The sequence below is a fragment of the Labrus bergylta genome, chromosome 4, assembly GCF_963930695.1.
Source record: "Labrus bergylta chromosome 4, fLabBer1.1, whole genome shotgun sequence".
Taxonomy (NCBI): Eukaryota; Metazoa; Chordata; class Actinopteri; order Labriformes; family Labridae; genus Labrus; species Labrus bergylta.
The window spans coordinates 28,927,935-28,954,312 of record NC_089198.1 but is presented as its reverse complement, the minus strand read 5'-3'; the positions used below and the strand labels follow the sequence as shown (position 1 = coordinate 28,954,312).

The 26,378-nt window shown below is 43.0% G+C and overlaps 1 protein-coding gene across 15 annotated transcripts in view; it reads right to left on the bottom strand.

The window, feature by feature from the left end:
• Positions 1 to 26,378, bottom strand: part of LOC109980547 (receptor-type tyrosine-protein phosphatase F) — a 172,686-nt gene that overhangs the window by 4,754 nt on the left and 141,554 nt on the right. For 9 of the 15 annotated variants that reach the window (XM_065954314.1, XM_065954313.1, XM_029276504.2 and 6 more), the window contains 10 exons: positions 23,268 to 23,380; positions 19,763 to 19,795; positions 18,227 to 18,324; positions 14,215 to 14,338; positions 13,734 to 13,909; positions 9,043 to 9,162; positions 8,118 to 8,272; positions 7,207 to 7,492; positions 5,229 to 5,407; positions 1,060 to 1,186 (listed from right to left, as the gene is read on the bottom strand). In XM_065954314.1, coding sequence (XP_065810386.1) covers positions 1,060 to 1,186; positions 5,229 to 5,407; positions 7,207 to 7,492; positions 8,118 to 8,272; positions 9,043 to 9,162; positions 13,734 to 13,909; positions 14,215 to 14,338; positions 18,227 to 18,324; positions 19,763 to 19,795; positions 23,268 to 23,380 — 1,411 coding nt within the window. The remainder of the gene's footprint in view (positions 1 to 1,059; positions 1,187 to 5,228; positions 5,408 to 7,206; positions 7,493 to 8,117; positions 8,273 to 9,042; positions 9,163 to 13,733; positions 13,910 to 14,214; positions 14,339 to 18,226; positions 18,325 to 19,762; positions 19,796 to 23,267; positions 23,381 to 26,378) is intronic. The other 6 variants (XM_065954317.1, XM_020629010.3, XM_020629018.3 and 3 more) reach the window with 2 other exon arrangements.

Below are 26,378 nucleotides of genomic sequence, written 5' to 3'. Positions count from 1 at the left end.
ATAAGGAGTGAATGAATGATTGACTTCCACAGGATATTATTAACACAGGGTCGGTGAGGTTATTAGTCATTCTGAGCCACGAGTAGGTCTCTGCTTACACAAGCAAATCAAGGAGAGACTAATCTGCGGTTTGAAATATAGTCTAATTCATCATGGGAAGCTAAATATTTCCATAATTTGTTTGTGTTTCTAACCACAGCGATGATGTGCTTGAGTGTTCCTGTGATTACAGATGAGAGGGTGATAAAAGCTGTCGAGTGCCGTCAGATTCGCTGTGATGATCAAAAGTAACAACTCGCTAAAAGACGTGGATTTAGTCTGGTATACATAGCAATGCACTGAAATAAGTCAGTCTGAGAGGTACGTTCATCTGCTTCCTTTCTTTGAATTAAATGAGATGATCATATCGGTCCCTTAAATGTGAAGCTGCAGCACGCACCTGGCCGTCTGAGCTTAATATCAGGGATGACAAAGTTTGATCTCAAATCATTTTGCTAAACTAAGCAACCCTCTCCCGGAGAGATAGTCGCTGGTTTATGGAACAGTTATAATGAGTTTTCACTCTCTGATTTTAGTGCCGTGCCCTAAGACTCCCTGAGCCCTCAAAATTCAAAGTTTTCTGCAAGTTCATCGATGAAATTTCAAAAAGTGAACTCCAAACTTTGTTGAGTTTTAAAACTGTCTTAAGCAGGAGTTGTTAAAATGTAAAACTTACTCTTTTGCTCCCTTGTTACAAAAAACTGTTTCACTTTTTCATCAAATGTGATGCAGTCATGCGGTATGGGAATTATGGGTAGTCTTGGAAGGATTCCAATTATTGACAAATCCAACGGAGGAGCGTGCTCGTTTGAGCACAGATGCATTCCAGGCGTGGTGATAAGGAAGTTAACTTTCAACCAAAGTTACTTTTTAGGGTTGGAATGGATTAATATTTGAGCAGCGTGACTCAGCAGCTCAGCTGAACAGACTCGGCATATAAAGATTATCATTCCCTGAAATGGTCCAATAACCCTTGAAGGGGCTGCATGCACAGATATATAACGTGTGTTTGTGTTTTACCCGTCCCATCTCCCGTAGCTTAGTGAGCATGACGACGATGGTGGAGTTGTGCTCCCACAGCATCCTCCAGAAGTCCTCAGTGGTCTCGGCCAGCGGGCCCTGCGTGGCCAGGTAGGCCTTCTGCTGTCTGAAGACACAAACAGCACACAGACGAGATTAGACATTACACACAATCATTATAAACGTAATGATGCTCTTACAGCTGGAAATATAACAAAGCAATAACAAGAGAGGGCTTTAACGATAAAGATGTGATGTTGTTGTTCGGCTGATAGCAAAGGCTGTTTATCCAACAAAAGCCCAAATTTAATAGCAGACAGGATATAAGACATGCTGCAAACGTGATGTCTTGTAAAGTAATATATTCAGACCCAAATGTATTCAAATAAAAGTCAAGAGCTTTCTGTGTTCCTCATGCATCTACAGCGGCATGACTTAGAGGAGAGAGAATCAAACCCCCATAGACCATGCTGCTTAAAAGCATTGAGCTGAAAACGATAGAGAACGTAAGGTCCTGTCGTCCTTGTGCTGTTTGTCAAAATATGTCTACACCGATGCCAACAGGAAAAATGCCTCCACGTTTAATAAACAGAGCAAATAATCCTCTGCAATATCATCACCACTGAGCTATTAAAGCCTGGAAAGAGTCTCTACTTCTTCGTCCTTTGTAACACAACACAGAGAGAGAGAGAGTGAGAGAGAGTGCACTCGATACGCTCCCTAAACTAAAGATGAGCTCATCCACTGAGCAGCCAGAGCTGTGCTGCTGTCCTACGTGACTTTGATGCAGCTCAGCAGTTCTTTTGTCAAACAGCAGGTGGCAGCAGTGCACTGATCTACAGAGTGAGAGAGGGAGCTGCACACGACAACACAAAAACTCACCTACAACGGTACATGCACACACTCGCGTGTCTTTTAAGATTCTATTTAAAATAAATCTAACCTGGAAAATCTCTTTGATATTAAGAATTTCATTTATAAGAGAGTCCTGGTCAAGACAGGCAGCAGCACATTAAACAAGTTAGAGACATAAAACAGAGAAATTACAAACCCAGATCAACTTGTCTTGAGTCAAAGAGATGTAGCACATGTCCACTCTCATCCAGGTGTATGCTTGTATGCGTGCAGCAGTTTCCCATGTATTTTCAGACACGCTACTGCACACTCGGTGACACACTGAGCCACGGCTGAACAACTAATGAAGGGGCTGCAGGCGAGGCACTAATGTGGAACCGGGAGATTAGAATACGCTCAGGGCCTTGCTCGCACAAATAAAGAAACAACAGATTGGTGGAGAGGAGAGGAGATGGCATACGAGGAGGGGAGGGCAACGGAGTGCAGAATCAAATTAATACGATAAAAACGGGGGGGAAGGAGAAACTCGAAGTAAAGAGAGGGGATGTACGGAGGAGAGGAGGATGTGGAAGTAGAGAGCAAAATGGGAGGAGATGAAAAGAGTGAGCAGTGCACTCTCCAGCTGGACATCAGAGCGCAAAGTAGGAGTGACTGCTGAGGAGGAGGAGGAGAGAGAGAGAGGGAAGGAGAAGAAGAAAGTAAAAAAAGGAAGGCGATGAAAATGAAGTAAAAGGGTAATGTAAGAGCAGAGGAGAGATGAAGGGAAGGGAGGGAAAGCTCAACAGGGGATGAATGCTAAATTTCTAATTGATAGGGTGGACCCTCTAACCTCCCCATAATACAGCCCCTAGCCAAAACAAAAACAATTCTAACCGTATCACACAATACTGACTTCTGTGCACACAGCGTCATGATGAGCGCACTGCCAAACAGCACAAAGCACTCTCCGCATCATCCCACATGACTGCAGTGCTTGAGGACATAGTGTTTCATTTCAACCTCATTACAATGCTGAAACTCCAGCCTGCATCGGAGCATGTCCAGGGCTCCTGCCCCTGATAGCATAGCTTGAATCAATGGTTCGCCTCTCATTAGCTTAGCATATTATTGGCTTTTCTTGAAGACGCTGGGGTGAAGGGCACTGGAGGCCCCTGTTTAGTTTTTATTTATGCCCAGGCTTTAAAAGCGGCTTAATCACACAGTGCCACTGGTGCACACAACAGGTCCCCGCCCGGATACGTCTGTCTCAGCCGTGATGTTTGGATGGAAAATTAAGATGGCGAGTGAGAGCAGAGGGTGGGAAGAGAGTGAGAGCGGAGAGAGAGCGAGAGAGAGAGAGGTGAGATTAAAGAGGAGGACCAGAGAGAGAGACTGAGATAGAATGGAGTAAAAAATTAAGGAGGAGAAAGAGAGAAAAAAGCAGTTAGAGAATGGAAAGCAGAGAACATGGAGGAGAGGGTAGAAAAGGGGAGGGAAGGGTGAAGAAAACACACTTCATTACAATGCTCTCTTGCTGCAATTATGCTATTTGCACAACAATGAAGGGTCGGCCTCTGCAGAGCATCCTCTCATTAGCAACAGGGCTGGAGAAAGAGGAGGGTGGAGGTGTTGTCTCTATTATGGTGCAGGATGAAGCAGAAGCCCCATAAGGACTGAGTGGCATTTCAGACACACTAATTCCATTCCCCTCCCCGGAACACTTCGACCACGGAAGTGTCAGTGCTGTCCGTCTCCGCCCATACTTATGAAGATATAAAACAGAGAGCTGCCTTTTCATCCTCCTCGCTCTAGGAAGCTATTTGGACTCGCAGTGAACACGGAGGACATGCTGCAGCTTCCATATGAAAGCTCAGCAGACGACAGCTAAAGTGACAGAGATGCAAATTATTCCTGCAACTGAATACTGCCCACTGCGGACTCATCGTCAGCCCCCTCCCATACTTTTTTTATCCAGTCCGCTGTGAATGTGTACTGTATTTCCTCACACCTGTGACAATTGCTGATGCCAGAAAACAACTGCAAAGCTGTCACACTCAGTGCAGCCTGGAAGGATTTGGGACAGTGAATTTGTTTTTAATGAGCTGCCCCTATATGTTACACTGGATTAGAAATAAATCAATGCCTGTGAGGATGAAAAATCACACTCTCAGGTTGAAATTAAGATTTATGATTACATCATGCATGCTCAATTTTTGTTCAGCAGATGTCTGTGCCTGAAACATGAACAACCCCTGGATGATCTACCAGGCATGCACAGCAGACATCTTTTGCCTTCAGTCTGGTAAAATCCTGACTGTGTTGCTGTGCAGCTATAAAAAAATGCTTGTTGCTATACATGCATGTTTTACGAAAACTATCCTGCTTTGCTTGCTTGTCGAAAAATGTGGAGACATTGTTCAAAAAAGTGCTACAAGTTCTTTTCTGCAACCACCACAAGTGTGAACACCATAGACTGTATACCAGACATGGACTTAGTTATTACAACAACATCAAATTGTTTATGAACTCCTCTATAGAAGCCTCAAATTTGGCATTTGGGCCGTTCAATGTTTTGAAAATGTTTTGAATCTTGATGTTTGAACAACAGAATAGATTTGCATTACATCTTTATTCTGGTTGACATGTAGCCACACCCTGAAGGGATGAAGCATACTTGCTTTATTGTCAACTTTACTGTAAATGAGACTTAAAATTAAAGAACATGAACATGTTGTTCACACTAGCCATGAAAACACCTTAGAAAATAATGGAATAAAAAGGAGGGGGATTTTCCCCCCTGAACTGTTAAAACAATCAGACAACATTTTTGCATCCACTGTAGTCTCCCCCTGCTGACCATCACAAAGAATGCAGGATTGAAACCAAAAGTCCACTTCTTAAAACCTCTGGTGTACACCACCAAAAACCATAAAAGGAATAGACTGATTCTTAACTCGTCTCTTTATGACAAAGTGCTAAATTTTGTCCAAAACAACATGAAAACTAACCGCCCTGTTTCACTGAGTGACATATTCCTCCATTTCAATGGACACACTGTAGTTCAATTTGAGTCCACACCACATATGAATACTCTAATCTATGATCATATCATAAACAACAAACATTGTCCTGTCTAATTTTCTAAAGATTCACACCTCCAGTAGAAACACATTAGGGATAAGAGGATAAGATGGTGTGGGATTTGAAATTGTGAACTACTATATGATGAACTCCTTTCTTTTCATACGGACTCGTCCTTGAAAGCTCAACGTCAGCGCCTACACATCACAGTCATTACATTCAGCTCAGATCTTATAGTTGAAGCCTTGGCTGACCTGTAGCCGTCAATGCAGCTGGCGTTGATGTAGTCGGAGCCCTCGACGCCGCGGATGGGCTGCAGGCAGACGCGGGTGGACTCGAAAGGCATGATGTTGACCAGGCGGTTCTTGAACTTGTTGCAGGGCAAGTTGGCGCTGATGAAGCGTGACGTGTGGGCTTTGGAGTTTGCCAGTCTCTGTTTAATGAAAGGTGTGAAGAAAGCAGACAGGGAGAGAGACGGGGAGTAAAAAAAACAAAAAACAAAAAATTTGTGACCTGTGACCTGAAGTAAACAAACAAGAAAGCATCTGACAATGACTTGACAATCTCTATTTAGACGCTACGTTTCCTGTCAGGAGCAATAAGAAGATTCTGTTGCTAGGTACAGCTAACGGCAGAGGACTTGTCTGTCATGGAGTCCCGAGGCTTTGAGGACTGTGGGCGGGACAAGCTCGATGCTGGCAGTGGACGGAGCACAGATGGACAGAACAGGAGTATGTGCGGACAGTCATAGTACTCCAGTATAGTGTGTGTGTGGCCAGACTGTGTGGGCACCGAGGCTGTGGCCCCCACATACGCCGCAATCATTCTCTCACTCTTTCATTCTCTGTGGTTGGCAGGAGTGGAGATGCTATTATCACTTCAAACAGAATGGATCATGGTCATAAGAGGGCTAATGGCAGAGACGCGCTGGGAGGAAAGTGTGTAATAACATCACAGTTGATGGCTATTGACAGAAGGTGTGCGTGTGATTGCGAGTCACCTTGAACACCAGCTGTGTGTATGTGTCAGTGACAGTCATGGTGTGTCGGTGTGTTTGTGTTAATGTGTGTTTGTTCTGGTACATTTGTCCCCTGTAACATGTGATGCTACTGTAGCTACCTGAATGTCTCAGCACCAATGTCACCTAAGCAGATTACTGTGCATTGGCTTATTTGGCAAATTAATGATTTTGTGAATTAGTTTAAATCAGCCTGGAAATAGCGACACTGTGGATAGAAGGTCACTATTCCAACTGCAGTCTGATGCCCGATTGACAATCTGGTGCTCGCAAATCAGATTGGAATGAGAAAAACATGCAGAATTAGGGCTTGGCGATGACCATAATTTTTTCTAATTGAGCAATATCCACATTTGTCCTGTTATACAGTTTGATGCTGCCAATTTGGAACATGTAATAAATAGATGGAGGCCGGAAGAAACAGGAGGTTTCATGGGTTAAACTTCATTTCACTTCACTTATATTCCTTCAAAGTACTGATTATTACAACCAGTCTGTATTCCTCCTGACACTTTGTTGTACAGACTGGCAGTCAGTTCGACCCACTGCAGGATTCTTCTTCTCTTCAACACAACTGGACCCAGTGATTAAACCAATAAAACACTGAATAAGGCAATTAAATGTAAAATATCTGTGTTCTCTGGGAGCTGTTTAGTGATGCTTCAGGGGCCATGAGCCTAACTGCTTTGAACTTAAGCTCACTTTGTTTTCTCAAAACTTTCATTTGTTCGTTGATTTAAATTCATCAGGTTAGGTTTAAGAGATTAAACAACAAAGATCTAAAAGAGATTTTCTTTAACATATGAAAATAGTCGTCAAAAAATATTACAATGAACGTTTTGTAAGCTAAACTTTTGTCCTATTGTAAGCTGTTAGATCTGTCCATGGCAAATCAAAATGAATAAAGTTTTTCATTTTTATTTGCTTGATCTGATCAGGATCCTGTACTGAATTAATTTGAATGTTTGGCAACATTACTTTTTGAACTTTCTTTAATGAGATATATCTTTCTGTAAGGTGTAACAAGGTCCTCTATGCAAACTAACCAGAGAACCTGAATAATGAGAGCAGAGAAAGGCAGTGTGTTGTAAAGTTCAATCCTGCAGGAGTCAGCTTCAGCTTTGGTAGACATTTAAATGTGATTTATTACCCTGACTAAGTCATCAAAAAGAGCCTCTAGTAATTCTCGTCTGAGCCGAGTGCTTCTCACTCACCTTGAACTCGAGCTCCATGGCAGTAACCGTCTCGCCGGGCGGGGGCTGGGTGAGCTTCTGGATGTGGGCGTAGAGATTACGTGCCGGCACCTCAGTGTTGCCGCAGGTGGCTGCCTCCAGCAGGGCTTCGTGGATGAAGATGTACTGGTCCTCAGTCTGGACCATGTAGTTCCTCTGGGCACGCATGCATGTCACGTGACCGTAGATGTCTACAGACTTCTCGTGCTTCATGCGCTCCAGCATGGCATCGATCACAATGAAGCAGCCAGTCCTGCCCACGCCCGCGCTGATGGAGAGAGAGGGAGAGAGAAAGAAGGGGTAAATAAACTTCATGTTTCATGGAAAAAAAAACTTTTATATGTCTGTCTACTCAGAATAACAAGATCTACAGAGAGAATTCAAATGTTTATTATTATATTATATTTAGAGGATATATAATGGCCATGAGAATTTACCATACAAGATACATGTAAGTCCTTCATTATTAACCTTCAGACTCTTTCCATTGCTTACACGCTTCAGGCTTTGCGTGCATTGTATTTGTTTGTATCAACATGTAACTCAAAATAATAACGTGTGTTTGTTCATCTTAATGTATAAGAGCTGCAAACACCAATCAATTAAGTGATAGAAAAATAATTAGTGGCCAAATTCATTGATCATTCATTTTTCAAGCAAAAACTGATAGCTGCAAGTCTGTGTTTGCAGAAGCATCCGGAGAGGATTTAGACTGTCTGCAGCATATGGTACGTACAAACATCGTCCTTTATAGGGCCTTGGCACTTATCACAGATGTAGAAAATAAAATAAATAACTATGGAGGAAACATGCCATGAACACGAGGTGATGGTGAAAATGAGCAGTTCATCTGCTGTGAACACATACTGAGCGTGTTCCTTTTTTACACCCACCTGCAGTGAACCACCATGGGTCCTGCATCTGGAGGGTTGCATGCCTTTACTCGCCGGAGGAAGGCCAGGATGGGGGTGGGGTACTCTGGCACGCCGTGGTCTGGCCAGGCCATGAACTGGAACTGTCTCACCTCTCTTTTCTCACTGGAGCCGTTCTGCAGGTGGGTCAGAGAGGTCAGGGAAGAACAAAAGGTTTGAGCGTGGTTGAATACCCTGACGTCGTGAATTTTAATTGGCAGCTTTTTGAAGAGGAACTTGTCAGGTTGGCAGAAATGTTTCATCCAGTGTAAGGTCACACTTGATGAAAGAAAGCTGATTGTATATAGTTAAGTTTGAATAGCAGCTGGGATGTACTTGTCAGAAATGCAGATATTTTTAGAAAAGGTCTGGAGTTGACTCACTTAATAGCAGTACATAATGTGCTCTACTTTCACCGCTGGAGGTGCAGATAACGTGTACACATATAATATTGGAATAGAACTCCAGCAGTTTCTCAAATACAGTTTTAGCACTTTATCACTCCTCCTGATTGAAACCAAATAATGGCTCCAGCTGGAGACTTGTATTTAATTAGAAATTATAATAATGAAATTATAAGCAAGTAATGGAAAAAGTGCTAGTAGAGGAGAAATAAAGGACGGAACATCAGACACATCATCATGGTCCTGAGTTACACGAATCAAAGTGGAAAACTGAAATCTTTTATTGCCTTTTGAGAGAACAAGAGACAAATATTGGATGTTAAAAACCAATTACTGCATTGAAAAAAAAAAAGATTCCAGTGGTAATACCCTTTATCTGACTTCAGAAGATTCAGAAATTACTTTTTAAAATGTGACCCTGGTAATGATGAACAGCAATTTCCCACTTTATGAGGACGTCTCCAAGTATTGGTTAACTGCAAATGAAAAAAGCAGCGCTGTACCTTGTAGAGGGCAAAAGTTCGGACGCTGTAAGTAGCCAACTCCACGGTGTCCAGCATGGTGACCTGGATCATCCCGTAGGTCTCTGTTCCTCGCGCTGGCCAGTACTGGTCACACTTCACCTGGCAGGGCAAGAGAAAGGGCACACTGTCAGGAGTGAACCGCCGCTAACATCCACTGTGAGACTACCGAGAGGCTTGTAGGATCACACTGATTAACAAGGAGGGAACATTAGAGAGGTCAGATCAAAAGCCCTGTCCAGTGCCTAATTAAAAACTGAAGACCGGCAGTCAGCTCCTGTATCTCCTAAAGAATGAAAACAAAGTGAGCTGAGCATGTGCGTTCATGTGTGTCTGCATTTGAAGCAGCCTTCAAAAGGGCATTAAAAAGCTCACTTTGTCTTTTAGCAGCCTGTGATCATTTTCAGTTAGCTAATTGTCAGGTGCTTTTCAGCCCTTTGGTGCGTTTGTACACAGAACAAACTTCACTTTTGACGAGGCTAAAGGTCCTCCAAACACTGGCTCTAAGTGTCTTCACTTCATGTATCTGAAAACGACACACTTAGTTTTGTTACATTTTCACTTTACTCGCTCTCTTTTGGCAAACCTCAATGGCCATTAAAATGGAACGAAAACAAACTCTGAAAATTAGACTTCTTCGCTCAAACATTTACAGAACTCTTCCTCCTGTGATTGATGAAAGTCACTCGTGGCTGCGTCTCGAGTTCGGCTCTAGTTTGCAAACAGCAGTAATAAGGCGTCTGTTCAGGAAATGTTGGAGAAATGTGTCCTAAACTGCTGCCGAATAATTTCGGAGTCAAAAATAGGTCATGCAGTTGCACAATCATGCTCCGTTTGATTTTTATAACACCTAATAGTTGTTCACAGGGTCTGTGAGTTTTTCTAGCAGCGATGAGTCACATCATTATCTAAACACTAGGCACAGCCAGCTGATTGGTCTTTCTTCTAGCTTCAGGGCTTGATGGATGTTGCGAAGAATGAAATATAGAGAACCTAAAGAGCTTGCGACGTGTGTCCTGAATTTGTAAGGCAGGTTCAGTTGAAGTTGAGCCCATTTTCAATCAGTCAAAGGCAGTCAGTTTAAGAAAATTACATTTTATGTGTATGGGGAAAATTCATAATTTCATAGACATGTCAGCAAAACCCTCTGTTTACATTCAGAAAGAAAGCAAAAGCAGAATGTGTTTTAACGTTGGAATTTCCTGGACTAGGACTTCCTGCTATTGATTTGGACAACATGGCAGGAAGAGATGTGGCGCGGGTAAGCTAATTATATTGATACTGCAGCACAGAGCTGACATTTGGAGGCACCTCGGCTGTCTCAGGGAGCTGGTACAAATCGACAGACAAAATGCGCTAAAATTCACCCCCTCACATTTCACCTCCCCCGGTGACAGCTCCCATTCAGAGGCAGAGGTAGAGCTCGCAGCAGAAACTCAATTGAGTGATGGGGAACCACTTGCAGTACAAACATATGGATTAGCAGTCACCACAGTAATGAATATCTCTGTGCTATCCAAGGTTGGGTGGCATATTCTATTCCTTGCAAACACACACACATAAAGAGAAAGACACCCACACACACACACACACACACACACACACAGGTTTCACTATCATCTGTGTCTGCTTTGAAGCTGGCTTCTCACATGTCAACACCTGGCCTTTTGCAGAGGACACAGACCTCTTATCCACACACACACACACACACACACACACACACACACACACACACACACACACACACACACACACACACACACACACACACACACACACACACACACACACACACAGAAAGTGAGTAATACCTCCGGGCTCATTTGAAGTCCACAGTCTTTTAAGGTTTTCACTAACTAGTAACGATATTGCTAAAGGAAGCTGAAATTTTCCTGCTGTCGGATCTCATCATATTTGTCATGCTCCTCCGCTTGGCAAAGACATCAGTCTGGCTGGGTGGTGGGAGGTTGACTCACTCACCATATGTGTACTTCTGAGTGTGTATGTGAGCGAGAATTAGACAGAGGATGTTTGTTTATGTTAAGGAAGAATAAAAAAAATAACAAAATCCCTAAAAATGTATCAACATCACGTGTTTAATCGGGAGCACAGACGGCTTTTTGTGGTGACTTGTCTCATTTAATGCTTAGTGAAGATTGCAAACATTGTTTGTCTGGTTTGCAGTCTAACAGTGTTCCATATTATAGAACATATTTTTGGTACTCATGCAGAAGCAATTTCATTATTTCAAGTCAATTTTAGTTTCCTTTTTTGTTCAATATAAATACTCCTTAAACAATTGTTACAGACGTTTATGTCATATGAATTCTGCTCATTCTAATTCAACTTATTTCCCCTCTTTATTACAGTGGAGGTTTTCATTGTGTGCTCATTTCTGAAGAGGCATTATGAGGACAGGGTGGTGGTCGCCATATTTTTTAAAGATATTTTTTGGGGCCTTTTTGCCTTTTTAGCCAATTTAGACACGCCTCTAATTATGCAAATGTACATATATCTTAGCTCCAATATTATCAAAACGGATGAGTTGTAAAAACTGCATCCCCTGTTTAGTTTGTATCAACAAAGAAATGAGATGTACAGACCAGAACCATTTTTTGAACCAGGTTCTAAACATATTTTGATCTGCTGTAAAAATGTGCTTTTTAACATGGACTCTAATGGGGATTCATTGGCTTTCGCAGCCAGCCTCAAGAGGACACTCGAGGAACTGCACTTTGTTTAACTTACGAGTGCTTCCAGCCCTCCTTGTTGGAAGGCAAGCTTGGTTCTCTCCATCTTTCTCCACAGTTATGGCAAGCCAATTGGTTCTTAAATGTGTGTAGGAGGTGGGGACAGGCTGAGAGCTCTTTCATTTATTTTGTCCCCATGTATGAACAGTGTGTGTGGCTGTGAGTCTGAGATCAAAGCAGGAGAGGGTGGTCATCAGTCATAGAGCTCTGAAACAGCCACTCAGACACACTTAATAAAAAGAGCTATTTGGGGAGGGATGTGTGTATCCTCGCTGAGATTGACTGAGTAATAAAAATGATCTGAAAAAACATATCTGTGCTGCGAAAATTCTCCGAGGTACAAACTAATGAGCTCTGTTGCAAAGACATAGTTGGCCCACAATTTGCCTAAATGATTGATTGCATGGAATCAAAACAGATGATGTTTTGATTGTAAGAATGGAAAGTAGTTTATGTATATGCTTGCTTTTTTCTTTTTTTTTACAGACTCTCTGTAGATACTGAATAATGAACGTAGCTTTAGGTAATCAACCACCTCCCCACTGTCCCAAAAAAAAATCAATGCCAAGGGTTTTGGAAATGAACTCTTTCATTTACGATCTCTTTTACTTTCAGTCTCCTGTCTTGGGACTCTCTTTCATTAGGCCAACGTATTGCACTCAATAATAAAGCACAACATACTGGCAGGCCTTGTGCTGATTTATTTGCTCCAAGGAATTCATGAGCATGATTTTGTGATGGTAATTAAAAAAAACTATCCCAATTTTGAATCTGAAGTTGCCCATGTTCTCCTTTTTAAAAGAATGTATTTATAGGAGCACACGGGTGACAATCCTTTTAACTCCAAGTACAGAATGTCATTAAAGCTACTTGGCTTTGAGAGCCGGATACAAAAAGAGCAAACATAAATGAGACACTCTATGTCTATGCAACCTTGGCACGGTGTTGCAAAAATAAATATGAAACAATCAGGAATGAGCTCTCAGAGCAGTGTCTATATAATGAACTGGATTGAATTTGCATTATTATGAATATATGTGTGACTACCCCGCACATGCTGGTAAAATAACAGAAGACGTTTCCTTTTGTCTTGAGAGAGGGCAAACGTGTTTCCATCATATGCAGAGTGTCCAAAGTAAGTCAAACATAAGGGAAGCACTAACAACAGGAGGGAGAATGGGAACTGGTAAAAAAAAAAAACACAGAAAGAAAGAAGAAGCTGTTTTGCAGTTTAACTTCACACAAACAGTTTGAGGAGAAATTCATGCAGAAGTTTTAAAAGATTGCTGGAGACTCAGGGAAAAGAGAAGCAACATGAAGCGATACTGTCCACAGACAACCACAACTATCCTTTGAAGTCCTTGTGACTTTGATCAGGCTGACAAATCCTGCTTTAAAGTAGGACCGGGCTTCTATATGCCTTCAGGCTTCGTTTGGTGTAATGTTACTTCTCTGGTCTTGAGCTACACAAGTATATACACACACTCTATACGCCAGGAAACTCCAATTTGAGCCATATTTCAACTTTAAAATACTGAGTGTCTGGTACAACACAGAACTTTCAACTTCAATGGCTTTAAGTTTTACTAGAAGGTTTTTTTTTGTCCTCCTAGGAAGGCAGTCCTGCTCTATTCATAGCAGCCACCTGTTGGGCTGTTAGGTATATCGGTTAAGGAAGTGGAATAACGACATTAGTTTACTGAATGCAAGGTGTTTTGACAACCTATGACAACAGTAAAATGTATTCCTGGCTTTTACATTCACTGGCTTATCTTAAATAAAGATGGACAATATTTAGCATGAAGTTGCACTTTCATTTTCTTGATTTAATTTCATACATTGAAAAAAATGAATAATATCCTGAGAAACAAAATGTTGATGAAGGTCAGTGATCGATGGCCTTATTTGTCACTGTTTGCTTACCCGTGACTTCTCCTCCAGCCGGGTCATCATGACAATGGTGTTGGATCTTTGCTCCCACACCATCCTCCAGAAGTCGCTCAGAGTCTCTGGCAGCGGCCCCTGAGTGGCGATGTAGGCATTCTGCTTTCTGTAGCCGTCAATGTAGTTAGAATTGATGTAATCGCTGCCTGGAACCGCTGAAACAAAGACAAGACGTGAGGAATGTTACCCAACTACAGAATCGACTAGAGTTTTTTTGACCTTAATGAAGCTGCTCGTAGTAACAGATTTTCTCCGGAACAAATTCTATTGACAACTCTATGATGAATACTCTATAAGGCTGAAAAAAACATCTTAAACATGTTTTGTGGATAAAACTGGAGATTTCTAAAGCAGCAGCTGCAGGCTTACAACATCCTTGGTCTTTGTGAAGAAGGTCTCAATCAATGGGAACCTCAGTCAACGGCTAAATAAGAGGTTAAGTGGCTACATAAGCTCTTACCGTCCACAGAGGTGAGCACCACTCTGGAGTGGTCATAGGCAATGACATTTGCATAGCGATTCTTTGGCTTGTTGACCTCCATGTTGGAATTCTCCCAGGTGAACTGCTGGCCAGGATCAATGGACTGTCAGAGAGGGCAGGAGAGAAAAGAAACACAAAGATGGGAGAGAGAGAGAGAGAGAGCAATTATGAGAGAGTGGACAGAGACACTAAAGAAGGTAAGAAAGGAAAACAGAAGTATTCTCCTGAGTCTTTTGTGGATAAAATGGGATTAGACAGGAGGGTTTAGGCCATAATAACCCCACTGTTGGCTGTCACCCGATTCAACAGCAGACTACTAGGGACAACAAAGCTTTAAATGGAACATACACCCACATCATGTCTCATGAAAAGAAACAGCGGGCGGTGCAGACAGGTACATGTAAGTGTTTTTTTGCAGATTGTAAGAAACAAGCTATGAGAAAAGGAGCGGCCATATTGCTGGTTAAACTGCTGCTGCTGTTTGTGCATGAACACATTTATAATTTGCATGACATTTGATGCCTTGAATGCCAATGAAGAAGAAATACAGAGGTCACGTTTTGATGATTTTTAAATCAATAATAAAACAAACAAAGAGGCCATTGAGTCAACAGGAAAGCCAACTTACGTTTTCCTTCAATGTCTTCCCCCAGCAGGATCACAATGCACATTTGACCTCAAAAATGAGAGGAGCTTTTTGTCCGAACTCTCTCCCTTCATGCTTGTCCTATTGAATTACCTGATTCTGAGAAGTCACATGCACGACGTCTTGCAGGAGCTATGATTCCTCCAGTCCCCTGTCTTCATTTCTTCTCTAATCTTCTATTTCTTTTTGCCTCTGTCTCTCATCTTTTGTTTCAGCCTCTCTGTTTCTAAACCCTCCCCTTCCTGTGCCATTTGTTTCTCGGGCTAAGACGACAGTAGACTGCATACATATTGATCTGGTGAGATATGTGACGGCCTCCCATCCCTTGGCTCGATAATGTCACAGAGTCTCTTGTTATTCTGTATCGATCCCCCCCCCTCAGCTCACACCGGAACCATGTCCACTAATTCCCCAGACCTTTCGCCTCACAAATCCAGCAGGAGTCACAATGACACCTTCCAAATTCCTTCACTTACTTAACACGGCTTTAGCACAAGTTTAATTATTGGAGCTTGCTTGTTTTCACAAACTGACAGCTCAGACGTAATGGTCATAAATATCGGATAACTGATAAAAAAAAAAGGGTGCAGTGTGAGGTCAGTGGAGAGTTTAAATCAGGATCCTGGGCTATAGGGTGACGTATGAAAAAGCACGTTTGTAAAGCGTCTTCCAGGTGTTTTGCTGATCTAAAAGTGAGGCAAGTGTTGTTAACCTGATTAACTAAAAGAATATACAGTCCCTTCTTAGCTCTGACAATAACCACATGTTCATCCGTAAATTGTTCTAGCAAACGAATGCATGTTGATGCAAGTTTCCAGCCACTACAGTTCAGAGAATACTAGATGTTGGTCTATGCAGATAAGTATTTGCTTAACATAACGACTAGACATTTCAGTCCCACATTTCCTAATGAATAAATCCCTGAATCTGTTTCAGTTGTACTTTGTGATAATGTGATCCATATGAGCATTTCTAAAATGTCTCTGATTTTGGCACATTGAAGATGTCGCATAAAAACAGGTAGATGGAAAGAAACCTCACGCTGTCCTATGGAGCGGCACCACAGGAGCCACATTTGTATAAACTATTCTAGACTACCTCAGAGAAAGCCATGGATGTGCTAAAAAAAATAAAAAAATATATATGCAAGAAATCTTCCACTACAGCTCCAAATAGCTCAGCAGTAGTCATGTGAGTGTGTTTTTTTTTTTGCTGATGAGCTCAGCCGTGCCAATTTCTCTGCCCGTGACGGCCAGTACGAAGAGAAAGATTTCATTTGCAGTCAAAACATTTCATATCTATTTGAGTGCTCGGTGAACAGAGTCCACTAGGTGGTTGACAACTAGCAACCAAGTTAGCTAGAGTTGGCAAAATAAAAAAGGTGAAAAGCAAACGCCCTAGTTATTCTCGCTGACACACTGGAAATGCTTTTCAAATGATCTTAATGATGCTACTGTATGACGACTGCGGCGCGATAATGCTTCCTGCAGTAAAACGACTGTCAGGGGCAGCCGCAGCATGCCTGATTGACAAATTCTGCTCATTACCCAGAGTGCACATTTCTCAGTGTGATGCGGACTGGCGTTGGTAGTAGAGGAAGTGTCAGGCCGCCTGAAACTTCAGGGAGAGGAGGTGGTGAAGCCTGGAAGAATTGGGGGCCTCTGGGGAAGGCGCAACAGGAGCAGCCGGTGAACGTGACTGTGACAAAGCACCATGAGCTCTGCCACAGCGCCTTGGCTGGCGCAGAGAGGGGCGGCCATCTGCCGGGCCATGGAGGGGGTCTTCCCTGGCTTGGAATGGTACAGAGAGGGGATGCAGACGGGCTGGGTGTCTGCAGTCCTACAAGCCACTTCTCTGGCTTGATTTGTTTATACTAACTCAACCATCCGGGATGTACTAGAGGGGCACTGAGCTCCACTAGAAAGATCTTAAATGAGTGCAGAATTTTACCAAAGCTTAATTACGTCCCCTGTTAGCTGTTAGTTTTACACTAAACCTGACAGAAAGACGCTACTGTTTTATAAAATGTTCAAACTTGTTTCCAAGATCAAAATGAATGTATGTTTCCTCTGGCATTATAACGACTCCCTCTCACAGATTTGTATTCCAAACCATACCTCTTCATATCTTTCCTCTGTTGTCGTTGATATAAAGGAGGCAAACAGATGATAAGAAAGAGCTCTCAGTAAGACTGAACACAATTTAGCAGCACGACAGACTGCATCCTCCAAAATGTTTAATCAACACCACCCACAGTTTAAACAAAAACACAACACTCCATAACCTTATGGAGGCTGTTGTATTTCTTAATTTCAGCTGGGAATACTACAATTGAGAAAAGATCCTGTGTGAAATCTGAATGAATAAAACCACACTCATATGAGACAAAGTACTGTAACATTGAAAGTTAAAAAAAAAAAAGCACTTTGGATAGTTTCAAATTATTTCTCTCACGTAGGCAATACCACTGGGAAGATGATTCATTGGTTATGTAAAGCTATCAAATGGTATTTTATTTTCAGTCATCACTGGACAGGGCAGGCAACAGAACAGCAAGAACATGTCGGCTAAAGTTTTGGCTTGCGGTGTTGCTTAGGGGAAGGTTATGAGGTCACCACAATCGGTTGGTTTTTTACTCTCAGGAGTGTGAAATTGCACAGCAGATTTCATCCTGTAGCAACATATGCTGGCCATGGAAAACAGACTGAGGCACTCAAATAACCTTTCAGGACAAAAACAAACAAAAAAAACACACACCAAAAGATCTACAATCATTCCTGCTGCCTTGTCGTATCCATCAATGTGAAGAATAGCGCTGATTACACAAAACAGATCGAACAATCAGGACAACTAAATAAAAGACAGCTCTTGTTTTTCAGTATTCAAGGATGCCGCTCGTCTTCATCTGGCCTTGCTTTTGTCCCCAAACCGACTATGTGGCACTTTAAATGCAAATGTGCTAACTCTTTTCTGAGGGAGAACACTGACAAGAGATAATCCCTCACCGAGTCGCATCGGAGAGACCGCCTGCAAAATAACATTCTTAGGGGAAACATCAAGCCACACACAGATTGCTTAAGCAACCCGCCACCTGCTAGTTTTCGTGAAAAAGCATCTCGCAGCATTTAATGTAAGTGTTGGTGTCCTAGTGGGAATGGTAATAGAGTTGTAAAAATAACTGAAGAATGTCTGCGAAAGAAGTCTTCCATAATCCATTAGAACACATGAATATAGGATCTGAGAGGCAAAAACAGACACCTTCATCTCAGACAAGATAACAAAGAAACTCATTTATATGTTTAAAAAAAGGGAAACACTAATTCTGCAGCAATGCCGAGCTCTTACCTCATACTCCTGGGAGAAGCGGAGGCCATCGTTGGCCTTCAGTCGCTCAATGTGGTCAGACAGGTCAACGACAGGAATTGGTGGGTGCTCCCTCATTCCTGGGAGAGGAGGTGGAGGAGGAGGAGTAGGAAAGAGGGGGGGGGGAAACACAGAAAATAAGAATGAGATCTGGCTGTTCTTACATCATGAGACATGCACATGGACTTACACCAAACACTGGTTGGACCACGGGGTGAGTGAGGCTACCAGTGGGACCATGAGGTGGCTGTGTAACGGTGAAGAGAGTGCACTTTGTTCAACAATGCATGAAGAGAGGGAGAGAGGAGGGAGAGAGAGAGAGCGAGAGAGAGAGAGAGCGAGAGAGAGAGAGCGAGAGAGAGAGAGCTCACAAGTTGAAACAGGCTGGTGACATTTGGTGACATTTGGTGATGTCGTCATGCTAAGTGAGGAGGACAGAGGTGGGGCTGGCAGAGGCAATACACATGAGTGACTGGGTGAGCATGCTCCTGGAAGGAAGCGGGAGGAAAGACATCTCTCTGACTCCACAGCGCTCAATCGGTGGCAGAGGTGGGATCAGAGAAGGAACCCACAAGTCTCTACAGATCAGTCACACTGTCACTTCCCAGGGAGGGGGAAAAAAAACTGACTGGTCACCAGCCAAAATTCATTTCTTTGAAAATCTCTTTCTCAACAATGGTCTATCTCCTGGCCCAGCCTGGAGTGCTTGGGCTGGGATTAATTTCAAACAACCCCCCTGCCTCTCTCTAGATTTCTCATCGCTGGGTTATTGGATGATTTATTGCTAATCTACCGACACAAATTCCCCCTGTGCCTCTGAACTTGGCAAGGCTGTGCGCTTAAACGGATTGTTGGGAACTTGCCTCATGTGTTCAAAGTTAACTGTATGCGACACATGAAGGGGCTCTGAAGTTATACGGGGAGCATCATTAAACTTACATGTCGCCTGAAGTCACACAGAGATCAGAGAGACCATAAAGGTATAAATATTAACATCCTTTGGCAGAGCACATCTGTAGGGTCACGGGTCACGTTTTCAGCTCATAATTACTGTAATGTTAACGGCTAATGGCGGGTAACTATGGCCACTGCACAAGATGAGACCTGACCAATTACACTAATTTAATACTATCACACAGAGACACATTAGTGTATGTGTTTTTATGTGTTCAGCCAGGTCCTTTATGGCTATGTTGGTGGGTAAATGGAGAGTGAAGCCATAGATAACAAGGCTGATGTACAGCACGAGTAACTGTCCGCACTGCTCAACTGTCCTTGAAAACATCTAGTCCTCTGCTTCTGCACCAAAAAAAGGTGTTGTGGGAAGTTCACAGCTGGGAGAGGACACCGCTGCATCCCATAGAGCGCCAGAGGCTACAAGCTTGTGAGGCTTGTGATGTCTGTCAGGATTGCATCGAGGGGAATGTGATCGGTGGGGGTGGGGGGGGGGGTGGGAGTGGGGGAGGACGAGTGACTGCATGTGTGGGAAATACACAGTAGGTGAGATAGCGGACTAACTTGGAGTGTTGGGGCAGCGATGAGAGCTGGGACCTGCAGAGAGAGGACAGTGAAGGAGGGAGGAAGAACAACACTCAATCAATGGAGGTGGCTCAGGATCAGACCAGGGCCAAACAGCATCTGCAGATAACCTTAACTGTTAGCAGGAGCACACAGCAGGCGGGGTATACGCTCTCAGGACAATTCAAGTTGTGTAGTTTGGGTTGTTAAACAGAAGTGCATACAAAGCTTGACTTTAAAATGCTCCCCTGAGACTGCTCAGTGCAAAGAGCACTCCTGTAGAAAGGGCACTATTTGTGTTTCCTGAAGTGTTAAAGGAACATCTACTCTTATTGCAACTTGGGAGTAATTGTCAAAGAGGTGGTCAACATATTGTTTTTTCACTTTTGAAAAAAAACTTAAATTCCCCAAAGTAACTGCTAAGATCTGGCAACATCAAAAACATGTGATCTGGCGTTTTTTTCTCAGAAATTTTATTTCAGTCCCTCGAGGAAGCTGCAATGTCGGGATCGCAAATATTATCCATGGTGTTATGCATGTCTGGCAGTAAAAGCAATTATTTATGGATCGCAAATGTAGAAGTTCTGTGATTATTGTAATTAAGATTTTGACTCACACCTCATATGGTGTGGAGTGAGGGCGGTACATCAGAGAAGTTCAGTGATACTTGGCTTATTCTGTGTAAGATGTGAAGTCCTATGAGCCTGACGGTTTTTCTTTTTTTAGGTATTTTTTCAATTGAAACATGTTATCATTTTAAGATTATTAATTTAGTTTGTAATTGTGACTGATATTAATCAATGTACTGTGCATATTGTGTTTGAATTGTTGTGATTTTGAGCCTTTATTGGCAAGGATACTTAAAAGACGAAAAACAGCTGCAACCATTTTGCAAATTAACTAGCTTCTGCAATGTCACTGAAAAAATACAGCCTCAAAACATCACGCATTTCATCACCATTTTTTTTGATTAGCTGCCCCGAAATCAAAGCATTTCAAGTCGCAACAATCACAAAAAGCCTGCGAAAAATCCTGGAGGGAGTGTTCATGTGGAGGTGAAATAAAAGTCTGCAAACTTCAAATGTATGTATGTAACATGGCCTATAAATTTATACAAATATAAGACCTGAACCAGTTACTTCTTGTTACTGAAGAATACTGATATTTAACCTTTCTTTTTGTCTATGGTGTTCTTGTTCTTTTACTTATTGATGTTTCCAGATCTCAGCAAACTAAATTCTTATTTTCATCCGTAGAAAAAATGCTAACCGCTACATCGCCTGTTATACAAACCATTATTTCCCTTGATATGCTCAAACTAGCTAACGTTTGCAAATACTATCTGAACCGGGTCTGCCAAGAATAAACCAGGCCGTTTCCTCGTAGAACCACACGCCTGCTGCTGGAGTGCCATAAGGATGGTACAGCCGGGGTCTGTTTAACAAACCAATGTGCTGGAGACATGAGCTGCAATCGGCTGGACCACTTAACAACAATCAGAATCAGAGCAGGAATGTTCACCTGCTGTGGGCGAATCAAAGAGAGAAAGAGCGAGAGGACAGAGAAATAGACTGCTCAATATTCACTTAGCACCGCCTTGGAATCTCACATGTTTTCACAAGCTAGACCCAGCCATGGTGATTTTTTTTTTGATAATCACCACTCTTGAAGGAAAACAGTGAGGAGCAAAGGCGGAAAAAGAAGGAAATAAATGTTGACGTACAGAGAGAGAGAAAGGAGAAAAGAAAGAGCGAGATTACCCTACAGGGAGAAGTGAAAGACAAAAGAGGAAAGAGGAGGAGTGGGAGGATGGAAGAACAGGGCTCTTTTAGAGCGGCAGCGCTGCTTAATTCCTCTGCAGGGGTTCAAAGGGGCTGTGTGAGTGTGTGTGTAGGGGAACAGGATCTTTAATAACCCGTGAGAACACACACACATACACAGAAAACACACAGAGAGACGCACAACTGCGTGTGCACAGAGGGTTGACATTTTCTCTCAGCTCCATTGTTCCCTCAGCCTGGCTCACCTTGACATCAGAGGCAGCAGGACTCATTACCAGCTAGGGGGAATGAAAGGAGCTCATGGAGGGAGGAGGAGTTGGGCCGAGAGAGGAGGGAGGAGATCAGGAGGAAAAAAGGAAGAAGGCTGATGCTGAGGCGGGCACCCTGACACAACACCCCCCCCAACCCCAACCCACCCCACTTCACTACTGTGCGTGGACTGAATCTGAATCCACTGTCCTCTGATACCTCCACAGACGCTCACATGATTTCTTTAGATTCTCTCATTATTATTAATTTTTTATAGGACTGGTCTGATTTGAATTGATAATAAAGAAGCAGGAAACATAGATCTGATACAGAAACACCTGCTACAAAGAGCCAGCAAACAAGAGAGCCATCAAAAGAACTGCAAGAGAGGAGGGCAGGTGTTCATCGCAGAAGTAAATTGCTTTAGGAAATTCGGCTCAGAGTTTAGTTGAAAAGAGAAATATCAAAATGTAATACCCATCATTTCAGGAAATAAAAGCTTAAAAAACACAGGACATTAAAAAAACACTCTAAAAGCTATGAGTCACCTTAAGATCTTCTCTAAAGGTTTCTGAATGGATCATTTGAGCAGTTACAGGCAGGACTTTCACATTGCAAAGAGGCCCCTTCAGGTCTTCAGTCTCTGACAGACTATACCCTTTACCCCTTTTTTAATCAAAGAAATGTTAAATGAACCTGCCCTATATTCAGCCCTGAATCAAAAATTCAGACTCAAAGTGCAGTAAACACTTAAATACTTTAAAATACTTTAAAAGTTTCAAAGTAGAACAAAACCCCAAAACTTAAGTCTGTACCAGCCAGCAGATGTGGGTTCTACCTGCAGACACTAACCGTGACCTCAATGTTGAAATACGGTCAAAGACGGGGTGAAATCAGGTTGGCCTGTCAAAGAACTATTTTACATTCTCTAAAATACAGTTTAAACACCAACAAGTTAGACAAACAATCATGTTTTATCATTAAGATAATTTGTTCATTTAAGCTTTTAAAGGGTGACAGAAACTGAGATTGTAGCTGCATCTGTTCAAAGTTATCTTGCAGCAGTGTGTGAAATCCCGTCTGGGCAAATTCTTAATTTCATCCCATTTAATTTTTCATACAATCATCATAAAGATGGCACTTTATGGGCTGTGTGATGTTAACAGTTCAGAGACATCATAAAGGGAGCAGTTTTTAACATTTTCCACAGAAGAAGGAAATTGCAGACTACGCATGCGCATGTATGCTCTGAATACCTAGAGGAAAAGCTGATGTAGTTAATTCACACCACACCTGGAGTGAAGCGATACCTGGCGAACCCGGTTTCAACATGGACATTTTTTTACCAAAGTCTTCAAATAGGAAGTGAAATCCTCACATGACCAGGTTTGTAATTATACAACCATCAACAGAGTAAACTTCATCAGGTGTCGCTTAATGTTTTTTTAGTTGAAGTCCCTTTGTGTTTTTGTTACCTGGAGTCTGGTAGTTGAGTCTTCTCATCTCCACAGGGTCGGACGAGTTGGCCAGCAGGGAGTCTTTCACCCCACCTGAGTGCTCATCTTTGGGTAGAGGTGATGCCCGCTTCCTGAGATGGCAGAAATGTAAATTAAGACATCAACCACATGAGAGAGCTGTGACCACATACATGCTTTTTAGAACTTCATATAACACTCTGTTCATCAATTTATCAAGCTAGTAAAAATGACCAGATGATTAAGAATGACATTAATATCCTCCTATATGGTTAGAACAAAGAGCTGAGGAAAAATGCACACATTTTCCCCCGTGCTGAACACTTGATGAGGCTAATGGTTAATTGTTTCCAAAACTAGTTCTGAGGACTGGCAATTCAAGAGACAGTAGGTACCAGGAAATTAGCCCCTTAGTTTGCCAACTGGAGTTTAATGTGTTTGAAGGAACGCTGTCATTTTCCTGGAGTGGGCTGGGTTGGGTTTGTTTGCCGCTGGATAGGTGACAGCTGCTGCGTGTGGGAATGTGTACATGAGCGCGTGTTTGTGTGTAGCAAAGATTAAAATGTGTGATTTTCGCTGCTGTGTGTGTGCGCGGGCTAACAACACATTGTGTTTACTGGCTTTCCAGACTGAGAGGAAAACAGGCGGCTGCTGTAATTAGCTCATCAGCTGGGCGGCACAACACTGGGTAATTAGACCAGTTTTGCAGCACCTGCACTGCCAGGCTGGGCCTAGCTGAGTCTAGAATAGCACAGAACAGGAGAGCAACGGCTCAGATTGGCTCGGCTCAGTCAAGCGAAGCTCTGTCCATCAGGCGGACAGAGGGATGGAAAAAACGTAAACCGCCTGTATTCTAATGTTCAGAGAGCCAGCATCTGTTGACATACACACACAGATGTACTCTTCCCCCACCTCTCTCGCTCTTACAGCTACATGCAGTCATACAGATACAGCTGCAGACTCACAAGCCTTCAGACTGCAAATGGAAATGGGCGGAATGAAGCATCAGGGCGCCCTGTGGAAATTTCACATCTCATTGCACTCCATTTGCAAGTGGTGAACGCGGGTTTTAGGCAGGAGCAGGGCCTTCTGTTGAAGCCCATCGTGGTGAGAATATCTAAAGCTGGTGGTGCACACACACAGCCTTAACCCCGTCCACCTCATGCTGCCGGGGCACCGGGCCTCACCGCCACCTGTTATCTTATGCTGCAGGGGCTTAAGCTAATGCTAGCAGCGTGACGGCTAATCTATGACAAGCATCTTTTCCTCTCCAGCCGAGAGCCGAGCCAGGCCGTATCCGGTTTTCCCAGAGACCACTGCTGGCGCGGGGCTGGGCTGGGGGAGGAGGTGTTGAAAGAGTCGGGCATCTGCGGGCTGTTCTCCACAGCCCCCCATGTCTCCCCCCCTGACCCAATCAGATGCCAATCTACATGACACTTTAGTGCTGGGCTAAAGTAAACATGGCAGAAATCTCAATAGGGTTATTCATCTGAGGCCCAAAGTGAGGGGTTAAGACGTGTGAGAATGTAAGTACACACACACTTATACACACACACATATTGCATGTGCATGAGTGCGTTTAGTACAGGGTGCGTTTAATGAGGGTAGAACAGGGCCCTTTGTTGAGACTCCTGCCATGAGGAAGCGTAGAGAAGGGGGGGGGGAACTGAAGGAATGGGTCTTGGTGGAAAATGTCAGCTTAAAAGATGAGAACATTTCTTTTTCAGCAGTTTCCCCGTCTGGCATTTACTTCACAATGGCCCATTCAGCAGCAGGTGATGCCTTGGCATATTCTGATGGGGCCGATCCTGAAGGGGCGCGCTGACACTGGCTGGATAATGAAACAGCACGGAGACAAACCCTGGCAGACAGGAAGATCTGAGCGGGGAGCACTGGCACTAGATGTGGAACATGCACTGGTGCACCGAGGTGACCCGGGGGTCCCTCTGACCCCGGTTATCGGGGGGTTGCAGAGTCTGCTGCCTCTCATGTCTTGTAAGTCATGTAAAACTGAACAAATTCGATTAGACATGCCAATTTAAAAAGGATTCCCTTTTATTTCTGTGTGAGCGGATTTTTTTCTGAGCAGCGCCTGCTGGAGCTGAGAGGAAGCTGACCCTGTAGCCCAGAAGAGACCATGAATTCCAGAGATTTCACAACACGAATGGAAGGGACTTGGGAAGTGGTGGATGAAGTTGTGAACAATGTGACAGCGACAGTACCCACCTTTCCTGTTTGCTGCATTCAAAAAGGGGCAAAAAGAAGGGGGGGAGGGGGATTAAAGGTAATTATAACTCATGACTATCACTTCTGTTCACCAAATGTTTCTATTCGGTTCTATTTTCAGAAAGCTAAATCCAGTTTATTCAAAAAACATAAACCACATCTTGAAAGCACAGAATAAAAAAAGTGATCTTAACACACTGTGGACAGTTTGGAGAATAACCTCATCACTGTTCACTGCTGCTGTTGGTCTTGGCAAATATGCAGGTAGCAATAACAACCTGTGGTAGGGTGTGATTATTCCTTTGCACATGTGCTGCCAGCCCACAGTGAAAAGGGCACACCAGCCACCTCCCCACAGTCCCTCCTGTCGATCTGTGTCCACATGGAGAAAAGGGCTTCCAGGCAGAGGATGTGCTACTCAACAGTGAGCTGTCTCAAGGCCTATTATTAACCGGTCGCTCTCTAAGTGTGCCGGGGACCACGGGCCACACAGCAGTCTGCAGGGCTGTGGATGGCAGGTTGGAGAATAGGTATGATGTGAAAAGGAGAATTTGTAATAGAGTCAGGAGAAGCTAGGGGTCTGGGACTGAATCGGGGGGGGGAGTCAAGTCAGGTAAATAAATGCTGGGGTGTAATAGATATGATATTTACACAGTGTCCAAACCACATTTGTTATCTTGCAAATAAAAGTTGAATACTAACAAGCCTAAAGGCGGGCAGCCTGATTAATTTCACAGGAAATTATTCATCACTCCTTTTTATAATGGACTATCAATTAGGATATTTTAAAAAAATGAAAATAAAAGTATGTATCAAATTTTTGAGGTTTCTAACTTAGTATTTGATGAATTCAGCTTGGCTTGAAGTATATTGTGATGGGAATTT